The sequence below is a fragment of the Taudactylus pleione genome, unplaced genomic scaffold (assembly GCF_031769625.1).
Source record: "Taudactylus pleione unplaced genomic scaffold, aTauple2 ptg000025l, whole genome shotgun sequence".
Lineage (NCBI taxonomy): Eukaryota > Metazoa > Chordata > Amphibia > Anura > Myobatrachidae > Taudactylus > Taudactylus pleione.
Window position 1 is genome coordinate 822,524 of NW_028284427.1, and position 17,477 is coordinate 840,000.

The 17,477-nt window shown below is 48.2% G+C and overlaps 2 protein-coding genes across 3 annotated transcripts in view; both read left to right on the plus strand.

Annotated features, from left to right (window-relative positions):
- Nucleotides 1-17,477, plus strand: part of ANKHD1 (ankyrin repeat and KH domain containing 1) — a 396,742-nt gene that overhangs the window by 4,960 nt on the left and 374,305 nt on the right. The window lies entirely within an intron of this gene.
- Nucleotides 1-17,477, plus strand: part of LOC148539616 (uncharacterized) — a 29,799-nt gene that overhangs the window by 4,394 nt on the left and 7,928 nt on the right. Inside the window, exon 2 of the mRNA XM_088451403.1 lies at nucleotides 16,339-16,776. Within this exon, the coding sequence (XP_088307529.1) occupies nucleotides 16,339-16,776 (438 nt within the window). The remainder of the gene's footprint in view (nucleotides 1-16,338; nucleotides 16,777-17,477) is intronic.

The window sequence follows — 17,477 nt, forward strand, 5'->3', positions numbered from 1 at the left end:
TTTTTGGGATTGCAGGTGCATGCAGCAGGTGGATTTTTCACGTTTTTTAAATGTTCACTTTAGAGATCTAAAAACATGCTAGCACCAATTTTCAAGCACCCCAAATTTGACAGGACTACTTATTTTCACCAAAAAATACAGCTTTATGCCATTCTTCACCACTTTTACAAAGACGCTAATAGCAAGCAATTTACACAACTTAAGTACGCAAAATAGTTTTATTAGGGCTATCAGTACACATCTATATTGATTCCCTATGTTAGAGCATCTTTTTCTGGGGTACAGACTGATTTCCCCAATTCTTTCAGTACTTTTCACCTGTTCCGCATTCGCCTATTTCCGTTTTCGCCTGTTTTGCAATTGAATTAGGCAAAAAGCAGGGACGAGCACGGAATAAATTCGGACAGGTGAAAACTTCGCCTCTAATTGAATATGGCTCTAAGTCTCCATTTCAGCTGGTTTTAATCAGCTACATGTAAATGACATGTGGCCTATGCATCGAGGGCACAGTGGTTTTAGGCTCACACCTATCCAGTTTTTTCTTTTGCATGTTAATAAAGACATCAATACAAAAAGGAAAAAAGCACAAATAAGATTCTGCGGTGCCTCTCCTACTAGTGTATTCTAAAATTTTAACAATGCTTTTGAATTTCAGAATGCTTTACAACCGATTATGTGAATTTAACCTATGTATACAGCACTACTTTTAGAGTCAATTTGTATATAAACATTCTTTTGATTATGTAAATTTATCAAGTGATGTTTGCATTTGTTACATGAGGAAACTGATTTATGCTGATTGGCTGGAGTTCCCAGTATTTGCTATCACCCTCATTACAGTCCAGCCCATATATGGCGACTGTATAGATCACATTTGGGGTCCTATTGGAGCTCTATCTAGCACAGAGGTGGTCATGTCCATTAAAGGGGACTTGCCACCAGAAAGTATTATCAGCTCCTCCAAGTCACCTGATCCCAAAAATTCTACCAGCTCTGCACAATCTGCTGGCTCAAATCATTGAATACTAAAAGATTTCAGCGATTAACTGTATACATATGTTAAACCGGGCACAGGGGACATGATTGAGCTGCAAATAACATTACAAGTTACTGTAACTAACCAGATCTTGGGTTCATCAGTCAGCTGTTTTCAAATGTCTGTTTAGCATAGTGTGTGTGTATGTGTGTGTGTCCATTACAGCTGGGAAAACAGATTGGTGATGGGGTCAGGGTATTCATTTCATTTAACAAATCTGTTGATATAATTTAATTAATGGTTAAAAGCCCATACATCCTAATAATGACCTTGCCCCAACCTACATCAAAAAAGATGGTTTGAGTTAACATCAGGAGCACTGTAAACAAGTGCTCTTGTATACATGGTAACCTGTCTTTCCATATTATTTATTTTGACCTTCCATACACTCCTCTTTGTACATCTTGTGTTTATCCCCCCCCCCCAAAAAAAAATAATATATATATATAAAATACTTAATATAGAAAACCTTGTGATAGTTCTTATAGTATACCAGTCATGTGGAATAATTAATTGATTCAGGCACATGTCTTAACAATTTTTGTTGAATATTATATCTAATCACACACAATGGTAATCAAGTATTTTACCTATGATATTGGAGTTCAATTTCAATCAATCATTAACCACTTGCCTGGCATGGTCGTATCAGATACGACCATACCAGACTGGGCTTTCCCTGATATGGTCGTATCTGATATGACCAGTCAGAAAAGCTCTATGGGCGGCTGCTGGAAAATCATTTTCTAGCAGCCGCCAATCACAGAGGGACCTCCTGGTCCCTCTGCACACTTTGCCCCTCCCCGTGGGCCGATCACTGCAGTGATCGGCCAGCCCAGCGCCGACGAACCCACCCCCCCTTGGCGGCTGCCGAGAGGACAGGGTAGAGAAGACAGCGCTGTCCTCTCCCTCCTCCGGCAGTTAGCAGCAGCCGCTATAGCAGCAGCCTAGCGGCTGCTGACTGGGCAGAGATGGCAGCGCTGACAGCTCTGTCCTTCTCTCCCTAGTCCGGCTTGCAGCAGCGGCTGCTGATAGGGAAGAGAAGGTAGCGCTGTCCTCTCCCTCCTTGCCGGCTAGCCGCAGCCCGGCGGCTGCTGACAGGGCAGAGAAGGCAGCGCTAACAGCGCTGTCCTTCTCTCCCTCCAACTCCGCCTAGCAGCAGCCTCCGGGCAGGGAAGGTAGCGCTATCAGCGCTGTAATTCCCTTACTCCACCCCCTGGCCACAATATATAAATGTGTGTGTGTTCACTCTAGCTCCGGCGCGAGGCAGGGCGCCGGAGCTAGAGAGGGCACGTTCGTGCGCGACCGAGAAGGGGGCGTGGTCATCGAAAAGGGGGCGTGTCTATAAGACGCGTCCCCTTTTCCTCACTCTTGGGGGCGTGCCCGGCACTTACGGATGCGCCGGGCAGCCCCCAAGCCCTGCAGACAGGGAGAATAGATGCCGGGCGCATGCGCCCGTCGTCTATTCTCCGGCGGTGACCGGGTCACCGCACTCACCAGCGGGACACTGCGACCCGCGGGTGAAGACAGTTCCCGCAGGCTGTTAGGGCAGGGCGCTTTTTGCCTTCCAGAAAGAGGGTAGGGCGCCTCGCCCCGCTAAAACAGCCTAGCGGGAACGCTATATATGCAAGTGTGTATGTGTATGTATATATATATGTGTGTATATATATATATATATATATATATATATATATATATATATATATATATATATATATATATATATATATTATACATACACACACACACACACGTATATAGATGGCAGCCCCCAACCGATGTTAAGGAAACATCGGTAGCTGTGGTCACAATCGATGTTTCTATCGATGGCCAACTGTACTATATAGCATAAAAATTTCCATTTTTCTGGTATACAGTGCTTAAAAACATTTTTTTTTTTTTTTGAAAATAGTGTTGGATAAGTTTTAAAAAGCTGTTCCTGACCTAATTCAATCATAAAAAAACCCGACAATTTCGGAGCGGTTTTTGGAGAGAGAATTCGTCAGTTAAGTGGTTAAAAGGGCAGTGCCCTTACTAGCTGTGTCTTGCTAGTAAAAGCACTGTCCTTTTAAATATCGTGTATGAACACAAATATTGTAAAGGTGTTGATTAGTAAATAAACCCCAAGGACCCTTTGTAGCGCCATATAAATTTATGTGACTGAATAATTATAAATTGTAATAAAAAGAGAATTTAACCTTTGAAAATTGATTTCTTTCCTACCTAAATAATGGCAGTCAATTTGGAGGAATGCAGATGGGATTTTTAATTTCTTGGAGTGGTCTTTATCAAAGATTGGAGAGATAAAATTGTGAGAGAAAGTACTAACCAGTCAGCTTCTAACTTAGATTTTACAGACTGTGGGGCATATGCATCAAGCTGATTTTTACATAACATTATGCAGAAATCTTCGGCAAAGTGCTAATTAGCAATGCAGATCGCAGTCCCCATTATTATCAATAGATTACAATCTGACCCCTTGTACTAAACTCCCAAAAGTGATGCTTTTCGGAGTTTAGCACCAGTAGTTTACACCATCTTCAGATGGTGTAAACTGCTGTTTGTCTATGGGGTCTTCAGGGGAAGGAGAGAGATCTTTAGATCTCTACCTCGCAGCCCCCGACCGGAAGCTGATGCTGTGTGCATGTGCAGTGTCAGCTTTCCCTGGCATATAACTCACCGGGACATCGGTTACTGCAACCTCTGTCCTTGCGATTTCCCGGTAGTACATAGATGGAATATTTTCATTGACAATTAAAATATCCCCGGCGAGTTGGACTGTTAATAATCGCGGCAGTACCATGTTCAATACATATAGTGTTCACTCTAACTCCGGCGGCAGGCAGGGCGCTGGAGCTAGAGAGGGCAACTTTGTGCGCGCGCATGCCCGAAAAGGGGGCGTGGCCATAAGATGTGTCCCCTTTTCGTCATACTTGGGGGGGGGGGGGGGGGGGGTGAAAAGCATTTCAGAAGTGTCAATGGCTTTTATTGACAATTACATGAAGTTTATGCAAAGAGTCAATATTTGCAGTGCTGACCTTTCTTTTTTAAGACCTCTGCAATTCGCCCTGACATGCTGTCAATCAACTTCTGGGCCACATACTGACTGACTGGCCGCCCATTCTTGCCTAATGTGCTCACCTTTCCTTCTCCGGTCAAGCGGTTTTCCAGATGCCCCAAACAATCTGAAAGGGGACTCATCAGAGAAAATAACTTTACCCCAGTCCTCAGCACTCCAATCCCTGTACCTTTTGAAAAATATCAGTCTGTCCCTGATTTTCCTGGAGAGAAGTGGCTTCTTTGCTGCCCTTCTTGACACCAGGCCATCATCCAAAAGTCTTTGTCCTGTGTCATGCCAACAGTAAAGCATCCTGAGAACATTCATTTGTGGGGTTGCTTCTCTGCCAAGGGAGTGGGATCACTTACAATTTTGACTAAGAACACAGCCATGAATAAAGAATGGTACCAAAACATCCTCCAAGAGCAATTTCTCCCAACCATCCAAGAACCGTTTAGTGATGAACAATGCCCCTTCCAGCATGATGGAGCACCTTGCCATAAGGCAAAAGTGATAACTTAGTGGCTCGGGGAACAAAACATCGAAATTTTGGGTCCATGGCCAGGAAACTCCCCAGACCTTAATCCCATTGACAACTTGTGGTCTATTCTCAATAGGCGGGTGAACAAACAAAAACCCACAATTTCTGACAAACTAGCAAAGGCAGAACTAGCAAGCATGCAGCTGCACCCATACTGCTCTCATGCAAATTATGTGATGCAGGCTTAAATGAAGAGGTTTTAGTACAGGATGGGCTATGTGCTAAGTGTTATACCCCACCAGTCCCATCAGATCCCCCAGCCCCGGCGCAGGATCCCCCCTTGGCTTCCTTTTCGCAGGTGCTGGACACTATTGTGGACTGTCTCGCAGTCCCGGCTGTAATTCCCTTATGGGGTTGCCACAACAGGTACAAGCAATATAGGTACATCCTATGCCCCCTCCATGGGTAGACTTACTCTCTAACTCAGTACAAAGTCTGGCGGCTATCTCTACAGCCTTTCAAAATACGTTGCAAGGTGAGAAGCCCCTACCCAGTAAGACTACTCATACTCTTTTTACACCGACTAAAAAATCCCGGGTTGATGGACGTGAACGCACATCAACCGGGATTTATGTCAGTGTAAACGGATTGACCCAGGGATCCGATCCGGCTGGATTGCAGGGTTGAGCAAGGTTCATTCCCGTGTCACCCTGCAGTGTAAGCGGCGCAACCCAGGTCACGATGGCCGGCTTCAGTGTCGCTTGGATATGACCTCTCAAAGGGTCCACTGCAGTTCCGACCAGAACGGAGCAGCGCACCCCACCCACCCTCCGTACTGCTTCGGAGTAAGGTAAGGGGGTCGTGGAGGGGCAGGGAGTGTAAGAAGCGCTGCTCACCTGCACCAGAGAGCCTGTTCAGTGCTGACTCTGCTCCGGTGTGAACAGTGCACCCAGGGTCGGCGCCGCAGTGTGAAAGGGGTCTGATCCGGGTTGGAAACGTGTTCCAAATCCTGGGTCAGACCCAGGACTTTGGTGTAAAAGGGGTATAAGCGTCCTGTGCTATCTTCAGTCTACGCAGCTCTCAGATTCTGAGGTATCATCTGAGGAGGCAGAAGATGCTGATCTCTCTAATACTGAGACTCCGGTGAAAGAAGCAGAGATTCAGTAAAAAATTATTAATATACAGGTTGAGTCTCCCATATCCAAATATTCCTAAATACAGAATATTTTTAGCATGACTGAGATGGTGAAACTTTTGATGGTTCAATGTACACAAACTTTATTAAGGCACACAATTATTAAAAATAAAGTATAAAATGACCTAGAGGCTCTGTGTAAAAGGTGTATATGAAACATAAATGAATTTCATGTAAGTACGCAAACTTTGTTTGAGCCACAAAATTATTGAATATATTGCATAAAATTACCTTCAGTCTGTGTGTAGAAGGTGTATATGGTTCATAAATGCATTCTGTGTTTAGATTTGGGCCCTATTCCTAAGACATTTCAATATGGTATACAAATATTCCAAAATACGGAATATTCTGATATCCAAAATACCCTTGGTCCCAAGCATTTTGCATATGGGAGACTCAACCTGTACCTGCTTTGGTGCGAGTGGTTAGATCTATCTTAAAAATAGAAGATAAGCCCGCAACCCAAATCAAAGCACCCACTATTTCAGGGCTCGACAACTTTTTGTAAAATCTAGGAGTCCTCTTAAAAGTTTAGGAGCCAGACCATCGTCCATTTTCAAAATATATGAAAGCTTGTATAGACCACCACACATGCCCTTTCAGTGCACTTCAACCTCCCCACATGCCTCTTTAATGGTCATCAGATTCTACAACATGCCCACACCAACCTCTTGTAATAGTGCCCCCAGTAGTAAGCCCCCTGCAATAGTGCCCCCAGTAGTAAACCCCCTGTATATTAGAGCTACGCGAACACACAAAAAACCCCCCCAGAATACTTACCTAAGCCCTGATCCTGCCTCTGCTGCTCCTCGTTACTATGGGAGAGACGTCATGACGCCTCTCTCCCATAGTGCCTGTGTGGGGAGCCGGACACCGGAGCTCAGGAGTGAGCTCCGGCTGCAGCTACAAAGCACTGCAGAGAAAAAAAATTCACTCCCTGAATGATGTCATGCGATATCGTTCGCCAAAATCTGTCATGCACATGACTGATATCGTTCAGCACAGCCACCGGAATTTTCTTGTGATTTCTTTTGTATTTCGTCGCTCAGAAATACATTTGCTAATGGATAGACCCCTTCAGTTGCCATGGCGACCGGGATTTGTCGAGCCCTGCACTATTTAAACGATAAAAAGTGGCATCAGCAGAGTTTCCCCTCTCGGATCAATGGCAGAGGCTTGGCAGATGCCTAGTGAGAGGATTCAGCTCCAAAAATGCCTGGCCTCTTGTTATCCTTTTCCTGAAGCTCATTGTGCAAGATTGGATACTCCCCCAGCAGTGGATTCCGATGTTACGCGGTTGATTAAAAGCACTACATTACCTATTGTGGCCGGGCCCGTCCCCCGTCCGCACATGTAGAAAATGGTCACCGCAGCACTGAAGGGGTTAACCCTCTTGCTACGGCGCCATTTTTAGAGGGTGCTAGGTGCCATATTTAAAATGTACAGGCACTAGGTGTATGATTTTAAATGTATATTTTGTAAAGAAAATGCTGCTCTTGTATATGCCTGTATAAGACGTGACCAGCTTGTGACTGCAGGAAATTAGATGCTGATTGTCATTTCCTAGCAGGAGGTCTGATGAATGGAAAGACCTGTTGTGGTCTGTGAACTCCAGGTGAGACCCGGATGGAAGCTCTCTGTGTAAAGAGTCAAACGGCCAAATCTTCCTTTGAAATGGCCTGAGACTGTCTCGTGTGTGTGTGTGTGTGTGTACTTCTGGGGAAAGTTTTTTGTTTTTCATGATTTCCTAAATATTGCAGGAAGACGAAAGCGAATACTATTGCTGGTTATTCTACATAGATATTTTAAATGTATCAAAGGATGAAAGTAAATTACCAGTTCCTGTGTGAGTTGTAATTACATTTGGGATAGATGGTCTGTTTGGTTTACAAGACCAACTGTGGGAGGATTGCACCATGCTGTATTAGGTTTTCTGAAAAAATAAAAAAAAATTATATTATATATATATATATATATATATATGGTGTGTGTACAACCAAGGACCTTCAAGTGTTCGGACTGGAACACGTTAGATTAGGTGTTCGAGGCGGCAATTTAACTAAGGTATTATTGCAACGTGAAAGTGAGTGGACTTAATACTGTAAGTCCAAATGGGCTTAATGAAATGATCAGTTACAGTGCATTTCTGTAAACATACTTACCTTTATGAATATTTCTCTTCTTCTGTATTTGTTTATCTATTGTGTATTATTAGTTCTTTTGTCCATCTATTTCGATTACTACAAGGCAGACATAAGTATGAAGAATTGCACACAATGATATACTATAGACTTGATCCTATTATGACTCTTATAACCATCTTCATGAATTTTCGTAACATCACAATAAGTGATAACCTTTATATTTAGGGCACTATGCATAGTTTTCATTATATCCTATTTCACTAATTTTTTTCTATATGGTATATATTATCACTATTGCATATCTCCCTATATATATATTTTATTTTATCACAAAGGGATGCAACTATCTCCCTACTATATTCATAACCACACACATCAACACATACTCTTTTTTTATTTATTTTTATTATTTTTAATTTTATTTTTATTTTATTTATACTACTTCACCACTTTCATGTGTCACCTTATATTCACTCCCCATATTACTTGCCATCATTATCACTTTATTTCAATTTAACTTAATTTATTAATAATTAACACTATCATAATATCCAGTTATATATTAGAGTCTATCCTTATGCAGCAATCTCTGTTATTTAAACAATGAGGCCACTTGGCTGCTCCTTTCAGTTTATTTAAAGTATATAAAATTACTGTTAATATAATTAATATAAGGTCTACATGTAACTAACTCCATAATCTATATGAATCTGCTTTCATGCAGCAATTGCTGCAATTTTAGTTTTCAACCTGCTATTTCCTGCTTTCATCCCCTGAACATTATCCTGCTTTATTTACCTAGACACACCTCCTCCTGATGACTCATACCCTCTCTCCTACTATTGGCCAATGGATAGAGAGCTTTCTTTTGACCTATGGGTAAGGCCAATACACTCGATCAACAGGGTACTCGCCCTCCGATTGGCTGTTACACAGGACATAGAGCACCTGTGTACTTTCACTAGCCGGCATCTGACTGATGAAGCACACGTGAAACGCGCGTCTCAGACCCGCTAGACCCGCTGTGTACAGGCGGGACTCAGACAAGGGGCACACTACTCAGCTCATTCAGCGGTGATCCTCTCCCTGTGTATGCTGGCTCCATAACGAGCACCCAGGTACCTCTGCGCTAGGGCCAACGCGTTTCGTCGGCTGACTTCCTGGGGAAGAAGTCAGCGGACGAAACGCGTTGGGACATAGCTCTTTCCCTAAGGACTTATGCAGAATCTCTATATCTTTTAATCAGATAAGCAGTTTTCTCCTCATCTTTTACTAATTTATTGTATTTGTTTTTATTGTATTTATGCTATCAGGTTTGCCCCAATGTGCATGGGGGAACCATCTGTCATGAACTTTTTGTGTTTAGAATAAATTATCTCTTATTTATATATTGGTATATATATTTTCTCTTATGCACTTTAGGCATTAAGCACTTTCACTAGTCATTAAACTGAATGATATAAGACTATTTAGCCTATATTAATGGCAGGGTTTATGCTTTTAAATTAGTGTTTGGTTTTAAACTGGAGTTATTTAATATTTTACATGTGAATGTGTCAATAATATGCACTTTATTTAGGCTGTAAGTTGGTTTTGCTATATATGTTAATAGCGGTATTGTCGCCCTAAGTCAATCTCCCCTTTTTCATATATATATATATATATATATATATATATATATATATATATATATATATATATATATATATATATATGTATATATATATATATATATATATAATATAAATATATAAATTTTTGATATATACAACATAATCGAAATTCACTCAAGAGCTTATTCAAGTATGTGTTTTTGTGTGTCTGCTGTGATTTCTGATTGGCCATTGTGCCATTATTTCAGTATTCTGTCATTGTACTATATTACCTGATTAATGCTTCAAAATATCTTAGCATAATTAATTATTTGCTGATTCTTTATCTATGCCGTGTTTCAACAAGGGATCATTTAATCAGGTTTTTTCACTTTTGTAATCTATATCCAGATATATTAGCAATAGCTTATATTACCATCCACATTTGTGCTTATATCTGTTATCATTTTTGTAATATTTCACTTTGCTTCATACCTGTGATATTACTTTTAAGTTATATGTATTGTCTGATTCATGTTTTTGATTACATATCACACTTGGTAATTTTTGAACTATTATTAGGGGGTATGATCATAAGTTTTAGGTCCAATAATGCTGTTTTTATATATAATTAATAAAAGTAAATTTTTAATATTTGACATATAATATCGATAATAGAGTGCCTCCAAAAAAGAGAGTTTCTTTCGTCGTCTTTTCTCCTGAATGGAAAGACCTGTTGTGGTCTGTGAACTCCAGGTGAGACCTGGATGGAAGCTCTCTGTGTGAAGAGTCAAATGGCCAAATCTTCCTTTGAAATGGCCTGAGAATGTCTTTTGTGTGTGTGTGCACTTCTGGGGCAAAAAGTTTGTTTCTACATCAGGGTCCATATGGTTCCACAGGATACCTTGGGGTATATAGTGTTCCTTCTAGCTCCGGCGGGAGGCAGGGCGCCGGAGCTAGAGAGGGCATGCGCGCGTCCGAGAAGGGGGCGCGGTCATTGGGAAAGGGGGCGTGTCTATAAGACGCGTCCCCTTTTCGTCACTCTTGGGGGCGTGCCCGGCACTTACGGACACGCCGGGCAGCCCCCAAGCCCTGCAGACAGGGAGAATAGATGCCGGGCGCATGCGCCCGGCGTCTATTGGTCACTGCATGTTTCTCCACCCGCGGGACACTGCGTCCCGCGGGTGAGAACGGCTCCTGCAGGCTGTGAGGGCAGGGCGCTTTTTGCCCTCCTCCTGGAGGGCAGGGCGCTTTTTGCCCTCCTCCTGGAGGGCAGGGCGCTTTTTGCCCTCCTCCTGGAGGGCAGGGCGCTTTTTGCCCTCCTCCTGGAGGGCAGGGCGCTTTTTGCCCTCCTCCTGGAGGGCAGGGCGCTTTTTGCCCTCCTCCTGGAGGGCAGGGCGCTTTTTGCCCTCCTCCTGGAGGGCAGGGCGCTTTTTGCCCTCCTCCTGGAGGGCAGGGCGCTTTTTGCCCTCCTCCTGGAGGGCAGGGCGCTTTTTGCCCTCCTCCTGGAGGGCAGGGCGCTTTTTGCCCTCCTCCTGGAGGGCAGGGCGCTTTTTGCCCTCCTCCTGGAGGGCAGGGCGCTTTTTGCCCTCCTCCTGGAGGGCAGGGCGCTTTTTGCCCTCCAGAAGGAGGGCAGGGTGCCGCGCCCCGCTAAAACAGCCTAGCGGGAACGCTAGGTATAGGTGATGACGTCAGGCATCGGGCACCATAGAGTTAAAGTTTTCAGCCTCCCAGGATGCACTAGGGTCCCCATCCTATACCCCGCCCCCGAGCCAAGGCATATCAGTTTCGTTTGGTGCCCGGCCGGAGTTTTCTTCAAAGCAGCTGTGGCTGCACATCTGGAAGTACAGCATGGACAGTCAGTGCTGACATCCATGCTGTCTTCCCTACACCCCCGCCGGTACTGATCCGGGGATGCTGGTAAGCATCTGGGGTCACAGCTAGCGGTGACCCCAGATGTTTGGGACCATGGCAAGATTCAAGGGGGCAGCAGATAAGCAGCGGGGTCCCGCGGTGGGACCCTGCTGAAACATGGTCCAGAGTCCCCAGGCAGGGGGCTCCCTGGGGACTGGCTGCAGTGTGGAGACAGGCAACTAACCTGCGCTTCCACTACCCCCTGGGACAGCGGACCGCGGATGAGCGGTAGTGCCTGTGGCGTCCTAGGGGTTAATTGCATGCCAGGGGAGAGCGCCTTCCCTGTAACACAGCCGGCGCTTCCCCCGCTACACACAGCCCTCTCTGCTCTAGCTGACTGGTCCTGTGGCAGCGCTCCTCCCCCAGGCCGGCCTCCTCTCTGCTCCTCGGTGGCCATCTTTTGCTGGAAGCATGGTGAGCGCTGCTGGACGCTGAAGATTGGTGGCATCGCGGTCTGGGTCCCCCTGCATACCTCTCCTCCGTTGTCTTAAGGTCTGTGTATGCAGCGCTGTGTCCTACCAGGCTCTGTGTCTGCGTAGTTGAGGATCAGCGCTGATAGTGCAGGAATTGATTTCTTTGCATTGTATGTGACTTCTGCTGGCGTCTGCTGCCTGTACTTTAACTTTCTACTGTCAGCCATTTCACTGTCCCTGAACTTTTTCTGCTAAGCCCTTGCGGTGCGGTGATTGTAGGGTGGTCTCACAATATACTAACAAGTATCAGTGAGAGGGGTCACATACTTACCATCATGTCTGAGAGTGACTTTCCTCTCCAGCTTATGTGTACTATGTGTAAGGTACCAATAGCGGAGGGGGAGGGTAGCGCGGAGGGGCTATGTCGGCAGTGTTGTTTATTGGCGCGGCCAATTACTGTCACTGCTCTGGTGCAGGAGCCGCCCTGGGCTTGTTTCGCCAAAGCGCTTACAGCCCTCGTGGGCCAGTTAGCTCCGCAGCCTGCGTTCTCACAGATGGGATTGTCCCAGCAGTCAGTGGTGTCGTCACCCATGCAGGGTTTCCTGAGACAATTGATTGTACCCCACAGTCTCCCTATTTCCCCTCCCCAGGTCTCTCAGGAGCCTGCGTGGGTTAATTCACTGACAAGTTCTGTAAAGCACTTGTCGGACGTGTTACAAGGGGAGTCTGTGTTGAGGCCACATAAGCGGCCGGTGGTGCCTCTGTCTGCTCCTTATGAGGATGACGACGTGACGTCTGATGATGGGGAGATTCTGGATCTTTCTGACCAGGAACCTCTCCGTACTAAAGAGTCGGACGCTAGGTCCAAGGTTTATATTCCTGGATTTCTACTTCAGGGTCCATAGGGTATCCACAGGATACCTAGGGGTATAGGTGTGACGTCAGTCGCTGGGCACCATAGAGTTAAGCTTTTCAGCCTCCCAGGATGCACTAGGGTACCCCTCCTATACCCCGCCCCCGAGCCAAGGCACCTCAGTTTAGTTTGGTGCCCGGCCGGCGTCGGGTGCACCTATCGGAGTGGGGGCTAGAAGAGCCCCTGAAGCTTTCTTCAGTGCAGCTGTGGCTGCACATCTGGATGTACAGCATGGACAGTCAGTCCTGACGTCCATGCTGTCTTCCCTACACCCCCGCCGGTACCAGAACGCCGGTACCGATCCGGGGATGCTGGTGAGCATCTGGGGTCACAGCTAGCGGTGTCCCCAGATGTTCCGGACCATGGCCGGATCCAAGGGGGACAAAGGTAAGCAGCGGGGTCCCGCGGTGGGTCCCCGCTGGTCACATGGTCCTAAGTCCCCAGGCAGGGGGCTCCCTGGGGACTGGCTGCAGCGTGGAGCCAGGAGACCAACCTGCGCTTTCCACTACCCCCTGGGACAGCGGACCGCAGCAGAGCGGTAGCGCTGCGGTGTCCCAGGGGTTAAATGCATGCCAGGGGAGAGCGCCTTCCCTGTCTCACAGCCGGCGCCTCCCCCGCTGCACACAGCCCTCTCTGCATGCTGCCGACTGGTCCTGTGGCAGCGCTCCTCCCCCAGGCCAGCCTCCTCTCTGCTCCTCGGCGGCCATCTTCTCCAGAACGCATGGTGAACGCTGCTGGAAGCGCTGGACGGAAGCATCGTGGTCTGGGTCCCCCCGCATACCTCTCCTCCGCTGTGGCTCAGGTCTGTGTATGCAGCGCTGTGTCCTACCAGGCCCTGTGTCTGTGTAGTTGAGTGATCAGCGCTGTTAGTGCAGGAATTGTTATTTCTCTGCATTGTATGTGACTGTGCTAGCGCTGCCTGTAACTTTTCTGCTCTAAACTGTCAGCTTTATTACTGTCCCTGTTCTTCTGCTAAAGCCCTTGCGGTGCGGTGCTGCGCTGCAGGGTGGTCTCTCGCCTATTTAATACTTAATTGGTGAGAGAGGTCACATACGTGGTGCCATCATGTCTGAAAGTGATTTTCCCCTCCGGCTACAGTGTACCACGTGCAAAGTACCGTTAGCGGAGGGGGAGGGTAGCGCGGAGGGCCTTTGCCGGCAGTGTTTGTCCATGGCGCGGCCTATTACGGTTACAGCACCGGTACAGGAGCCGCCCTGGGCTTGTTTCGCTCAGGCGTTAACAGCTTTAGTGGGCCAGTTAGCTCCGCAGCCCGCGTTTACTCCGATGGGTTTGTCCCAGCAGTCTGTGGTGTCGTCACCCATGCAGGGGTTCCCACGACAATTGGTGGTACCCCACAGTCTCCCTATTTCCCCGCTCCCGGGTTCTCAGGAGCCAGCGTGGGTTAACTCCCTGACGAGTTCTGTACAGCACTTGTCGGATGTGTTGCAAGGGGAGTCTGTGATGCGGCCTCATAAAAGGCCGGTGGCGTCTCTGTCCGCTCCTTATGAGGATGACGAAGGGACGTCTGATGATGGGGAGATTCTGGATCCTTACGATCAGGAACCTCTCCATACTAAGGACGCTGATGCTAAGTCCAAAGTATATATTCCTGGACTTATTCGGGCGGGCCGCACAGCCTTGGTGATTGAGGACGAAGTTCCCCCAGCGGCTAAATCTAAGTATGCCTTTTTCAAAGATGTGAAGGGCGATGCCACAGTCTTTCCTCTTTCGGGTCAGTTGGTGGACCATTTAGAGGAGGCGTGGAAACAACCTGGCAAAAGATACCAGCTGCAGAGACGCCTGGCGGTGGCTTATCCGTTCGCGGATAATTATTTTGCTAAGTGGGAATCCCCTCCACAGGTGGATTCTCACGTGACCCGTCTTGTCCGTAGTGCCACATTGCCGATGCCATCCATGTCCTCCCTTAAGGATGCTACGGACCGCAAGGTAGAAATCTGCCTGAAGTCCGCTTATTCCCTTGCAGGGGGGGCAGCACGGCCGGCTATGGCCATTTGCTGGGTTGCCAGAGCGATGGAGCGCTGGGCGGATTCATTAGAGGCTTCTTTTGAATCCGACTGTCCGGCCGAACAGGTGGAGTTGATTGGCAATCTCCGTGATTCGGCCACCTACATCAACGAGGCGGCTCTAGACATTAGTACTCTGGTGTCTAGAATTTCTTCAGCAGCGGTAGCTGCTCGTCGCACCTTGTGGCTGCGATCCTGGAAGGCGGACGCAGATTCCAAGAAAGGTCTGGAAGCGTTGCCGTTTACCGGAGAAGTTCTCTTCGGTCCGGATCTGGATAAGATTGTGGCCACGCTGGCGGCAGCCAAATCTGCTTGTCTCCCGTCGGCCGCTGCTCCTTCTGGTTCTGGACCATCGTCCTTTCGGTCATCTAGGGCCCAGGGCAGGCCCAAACCACAGTCGTTTCCTCGACAGGCTGGCCCTAAGAAATCGGTCAAGCCCCGGAAGCAGGCATGGAGTACCAGACGTCCGGCCCCCAAGCCAGATGACAAGCCTGCGGCCTGACGGTCCGGGCCTCCCTTTGGGGGATCCCAGGGTGGGAGGCCGCCTGCTACAGTTCGCCCAGTGTTGGTCGACCACTACGACAGACACTTGGGTTCTGGAGGTGGTTTCCCACGGATACGCCCTCTCCTTCCGGCACAGACCCCCGGCTCGATTCTTCACCACGGGTCTACCATCAGACCGGAACAAGGCTACGGAGCTGCGGAAGGTATTGCACACTATGCTCCAGGCTGGAGTTATAGTGCCTGTTCCATTCTCCCAGAGGGGCCAGGGTTTCTATTCAAATCTATTTTTGGTACAGAAACCCAATGGGTCATATCGTCCGATTCTCAACCTCAAAGCATTCAACAAGTCTTTGTGGGTCCCGAAGTTTCGGATGGAGACCCTACGGTCCATCGTTCTGGCGCTGGAACCTGGGGACTACATGGTGTCATTGGACATACAGGACGCTTACCTGCATGTCCCTATTCTTTTGCGCCATCAACAGTTCCTCAGGTTTGCAATCCGCAGCGACCACTTCCAGTTTCGGGCGTTACCTTTTGGCCTGGCGACAGCACCACGTGTTTTCACCAAGGTGATGGCGGTCATGGCGGCTTCTCTGCGGCTGCAGGGAGTCCGCATGTTGCCGTATTTGGACGACCTGTTATTGGTGGCAGGATCTCCAGAGCTCCTGTTACGCCACTTGGACCTGACCATTGCACTGCTGCAACGGCACGGCTGGCTAATCAACTGGCAGAAGTCCACTCTAATCCCGTCTCGGAGGATTCTGCATCTTGGAGCCTTATTGGACTCGGGACAGCAAAGGATCTTAGTGACGGAGGACAAGATCTCTGCTTTACAGTCAAGGGTGCGCAGTTGTCTGCACAGCCGCCGGGTGTCCTTACACTCAGCGATGAGGTTACTGGGCTCCATGGTGTCGGTGTTCGACATGGTGGAATACGCCCAGTTTCACTCCAGACCTCTGCAGCACCTGATCCTGTCCAAGTGGAACGGGCTGCCTCAGTCTTTGAAGTCCCAGACGATTGTGCTCACCCCGGAGGTTCGCCTGTCCCTTGCGTGGTGGTTACAGACGACCCACCTCAACAAGGGACGTCCGTTCTGGGTTCCAAATTGGGTCCTGTTGACAACGGACGCCAGTCTTCGGGGCTGGGGAGCAGTTTCGGGTCCACACTTGTTCCAGGGCAGGTGGACGCCGACAGAAGCGGAGCTTCCAATAAATATCTTGGAACTCCGTGCGGTCTTCAATGCTTTCCAGCAGGCACAGCGGTTTCTCCAGGGTCGCCCGGTGCAGGTCCAGTCGGACAACGCTACCACCGTGGCCTACATAAACAGGCAAGGAGGAACTCGCAGTCGGGCGGCTCTCGTAGAGGTCTCTCGGATCCTGGTTTGGGCGGAGCGCAATCTTCCGGCCATATCAGCGGTCTTCATCCCGGGAGTGCTAAATTGGGAGGCGGACTTTCTAAGTCGCCAGGACGTTCATCCGGGGGAATGGTCCCTGCACCCGGACGTTTTTCAACTACTGGTGGACAGGTGGGGTCTTCCAGAAATCGACCTCATGGCGTCCCGGCACAACAACAAGTTGCCGGTGTACGGGTCTCGCACAAGAGACGAAGGGGCGTCTCTGGTGGATGCTCTGTCCGTCCGGTGGACGTTCCGGTTCGCATACCTGTTCCCTCCGGTCTCCCTTCTTCCACGGGTAATCCAGAAATTCAAACAGGAAGGAGGGACGCTCCTGTTGATAGCTCCCGCATGGCCCAGACGGCACTGGTTCTCAGACCTTCAGGGTCTGTCCGTGGACAGTCCTCTGCGGTTGCCGCTACGACCGGACCTTCTGTCTCAGGGTCCTTGCCTTCACCCGGACCTGACTCGGCTGTCCTTGACGGCGTGGCTGTTGAGACGGCCATGCTGAGGTCCCGGGGGTTTTCCAGCTCTGTGGTGCGTACCATGTTACGAGCTCGGAAACCGTCTTCCGCGAGGATATACCATCGCGTGTGGCATACGTTCTTCCAGTGGTGTCGACCGAGAGGTTATGCACCGCGGGAGTTTCGTCTGTCTCGGATTCTCGCCTTCCTGCAAGCGGGACTAGATCATGGACTTCGCCTTGCTTCTTTGAAGGTACAGGTTTCGGCCCTATCTGTCTGGTCTCACCGTAGGATTGCTACAATCCCGGATGTGCGCACCTTTATGCAGGGTGTTCTCCGCATTCAG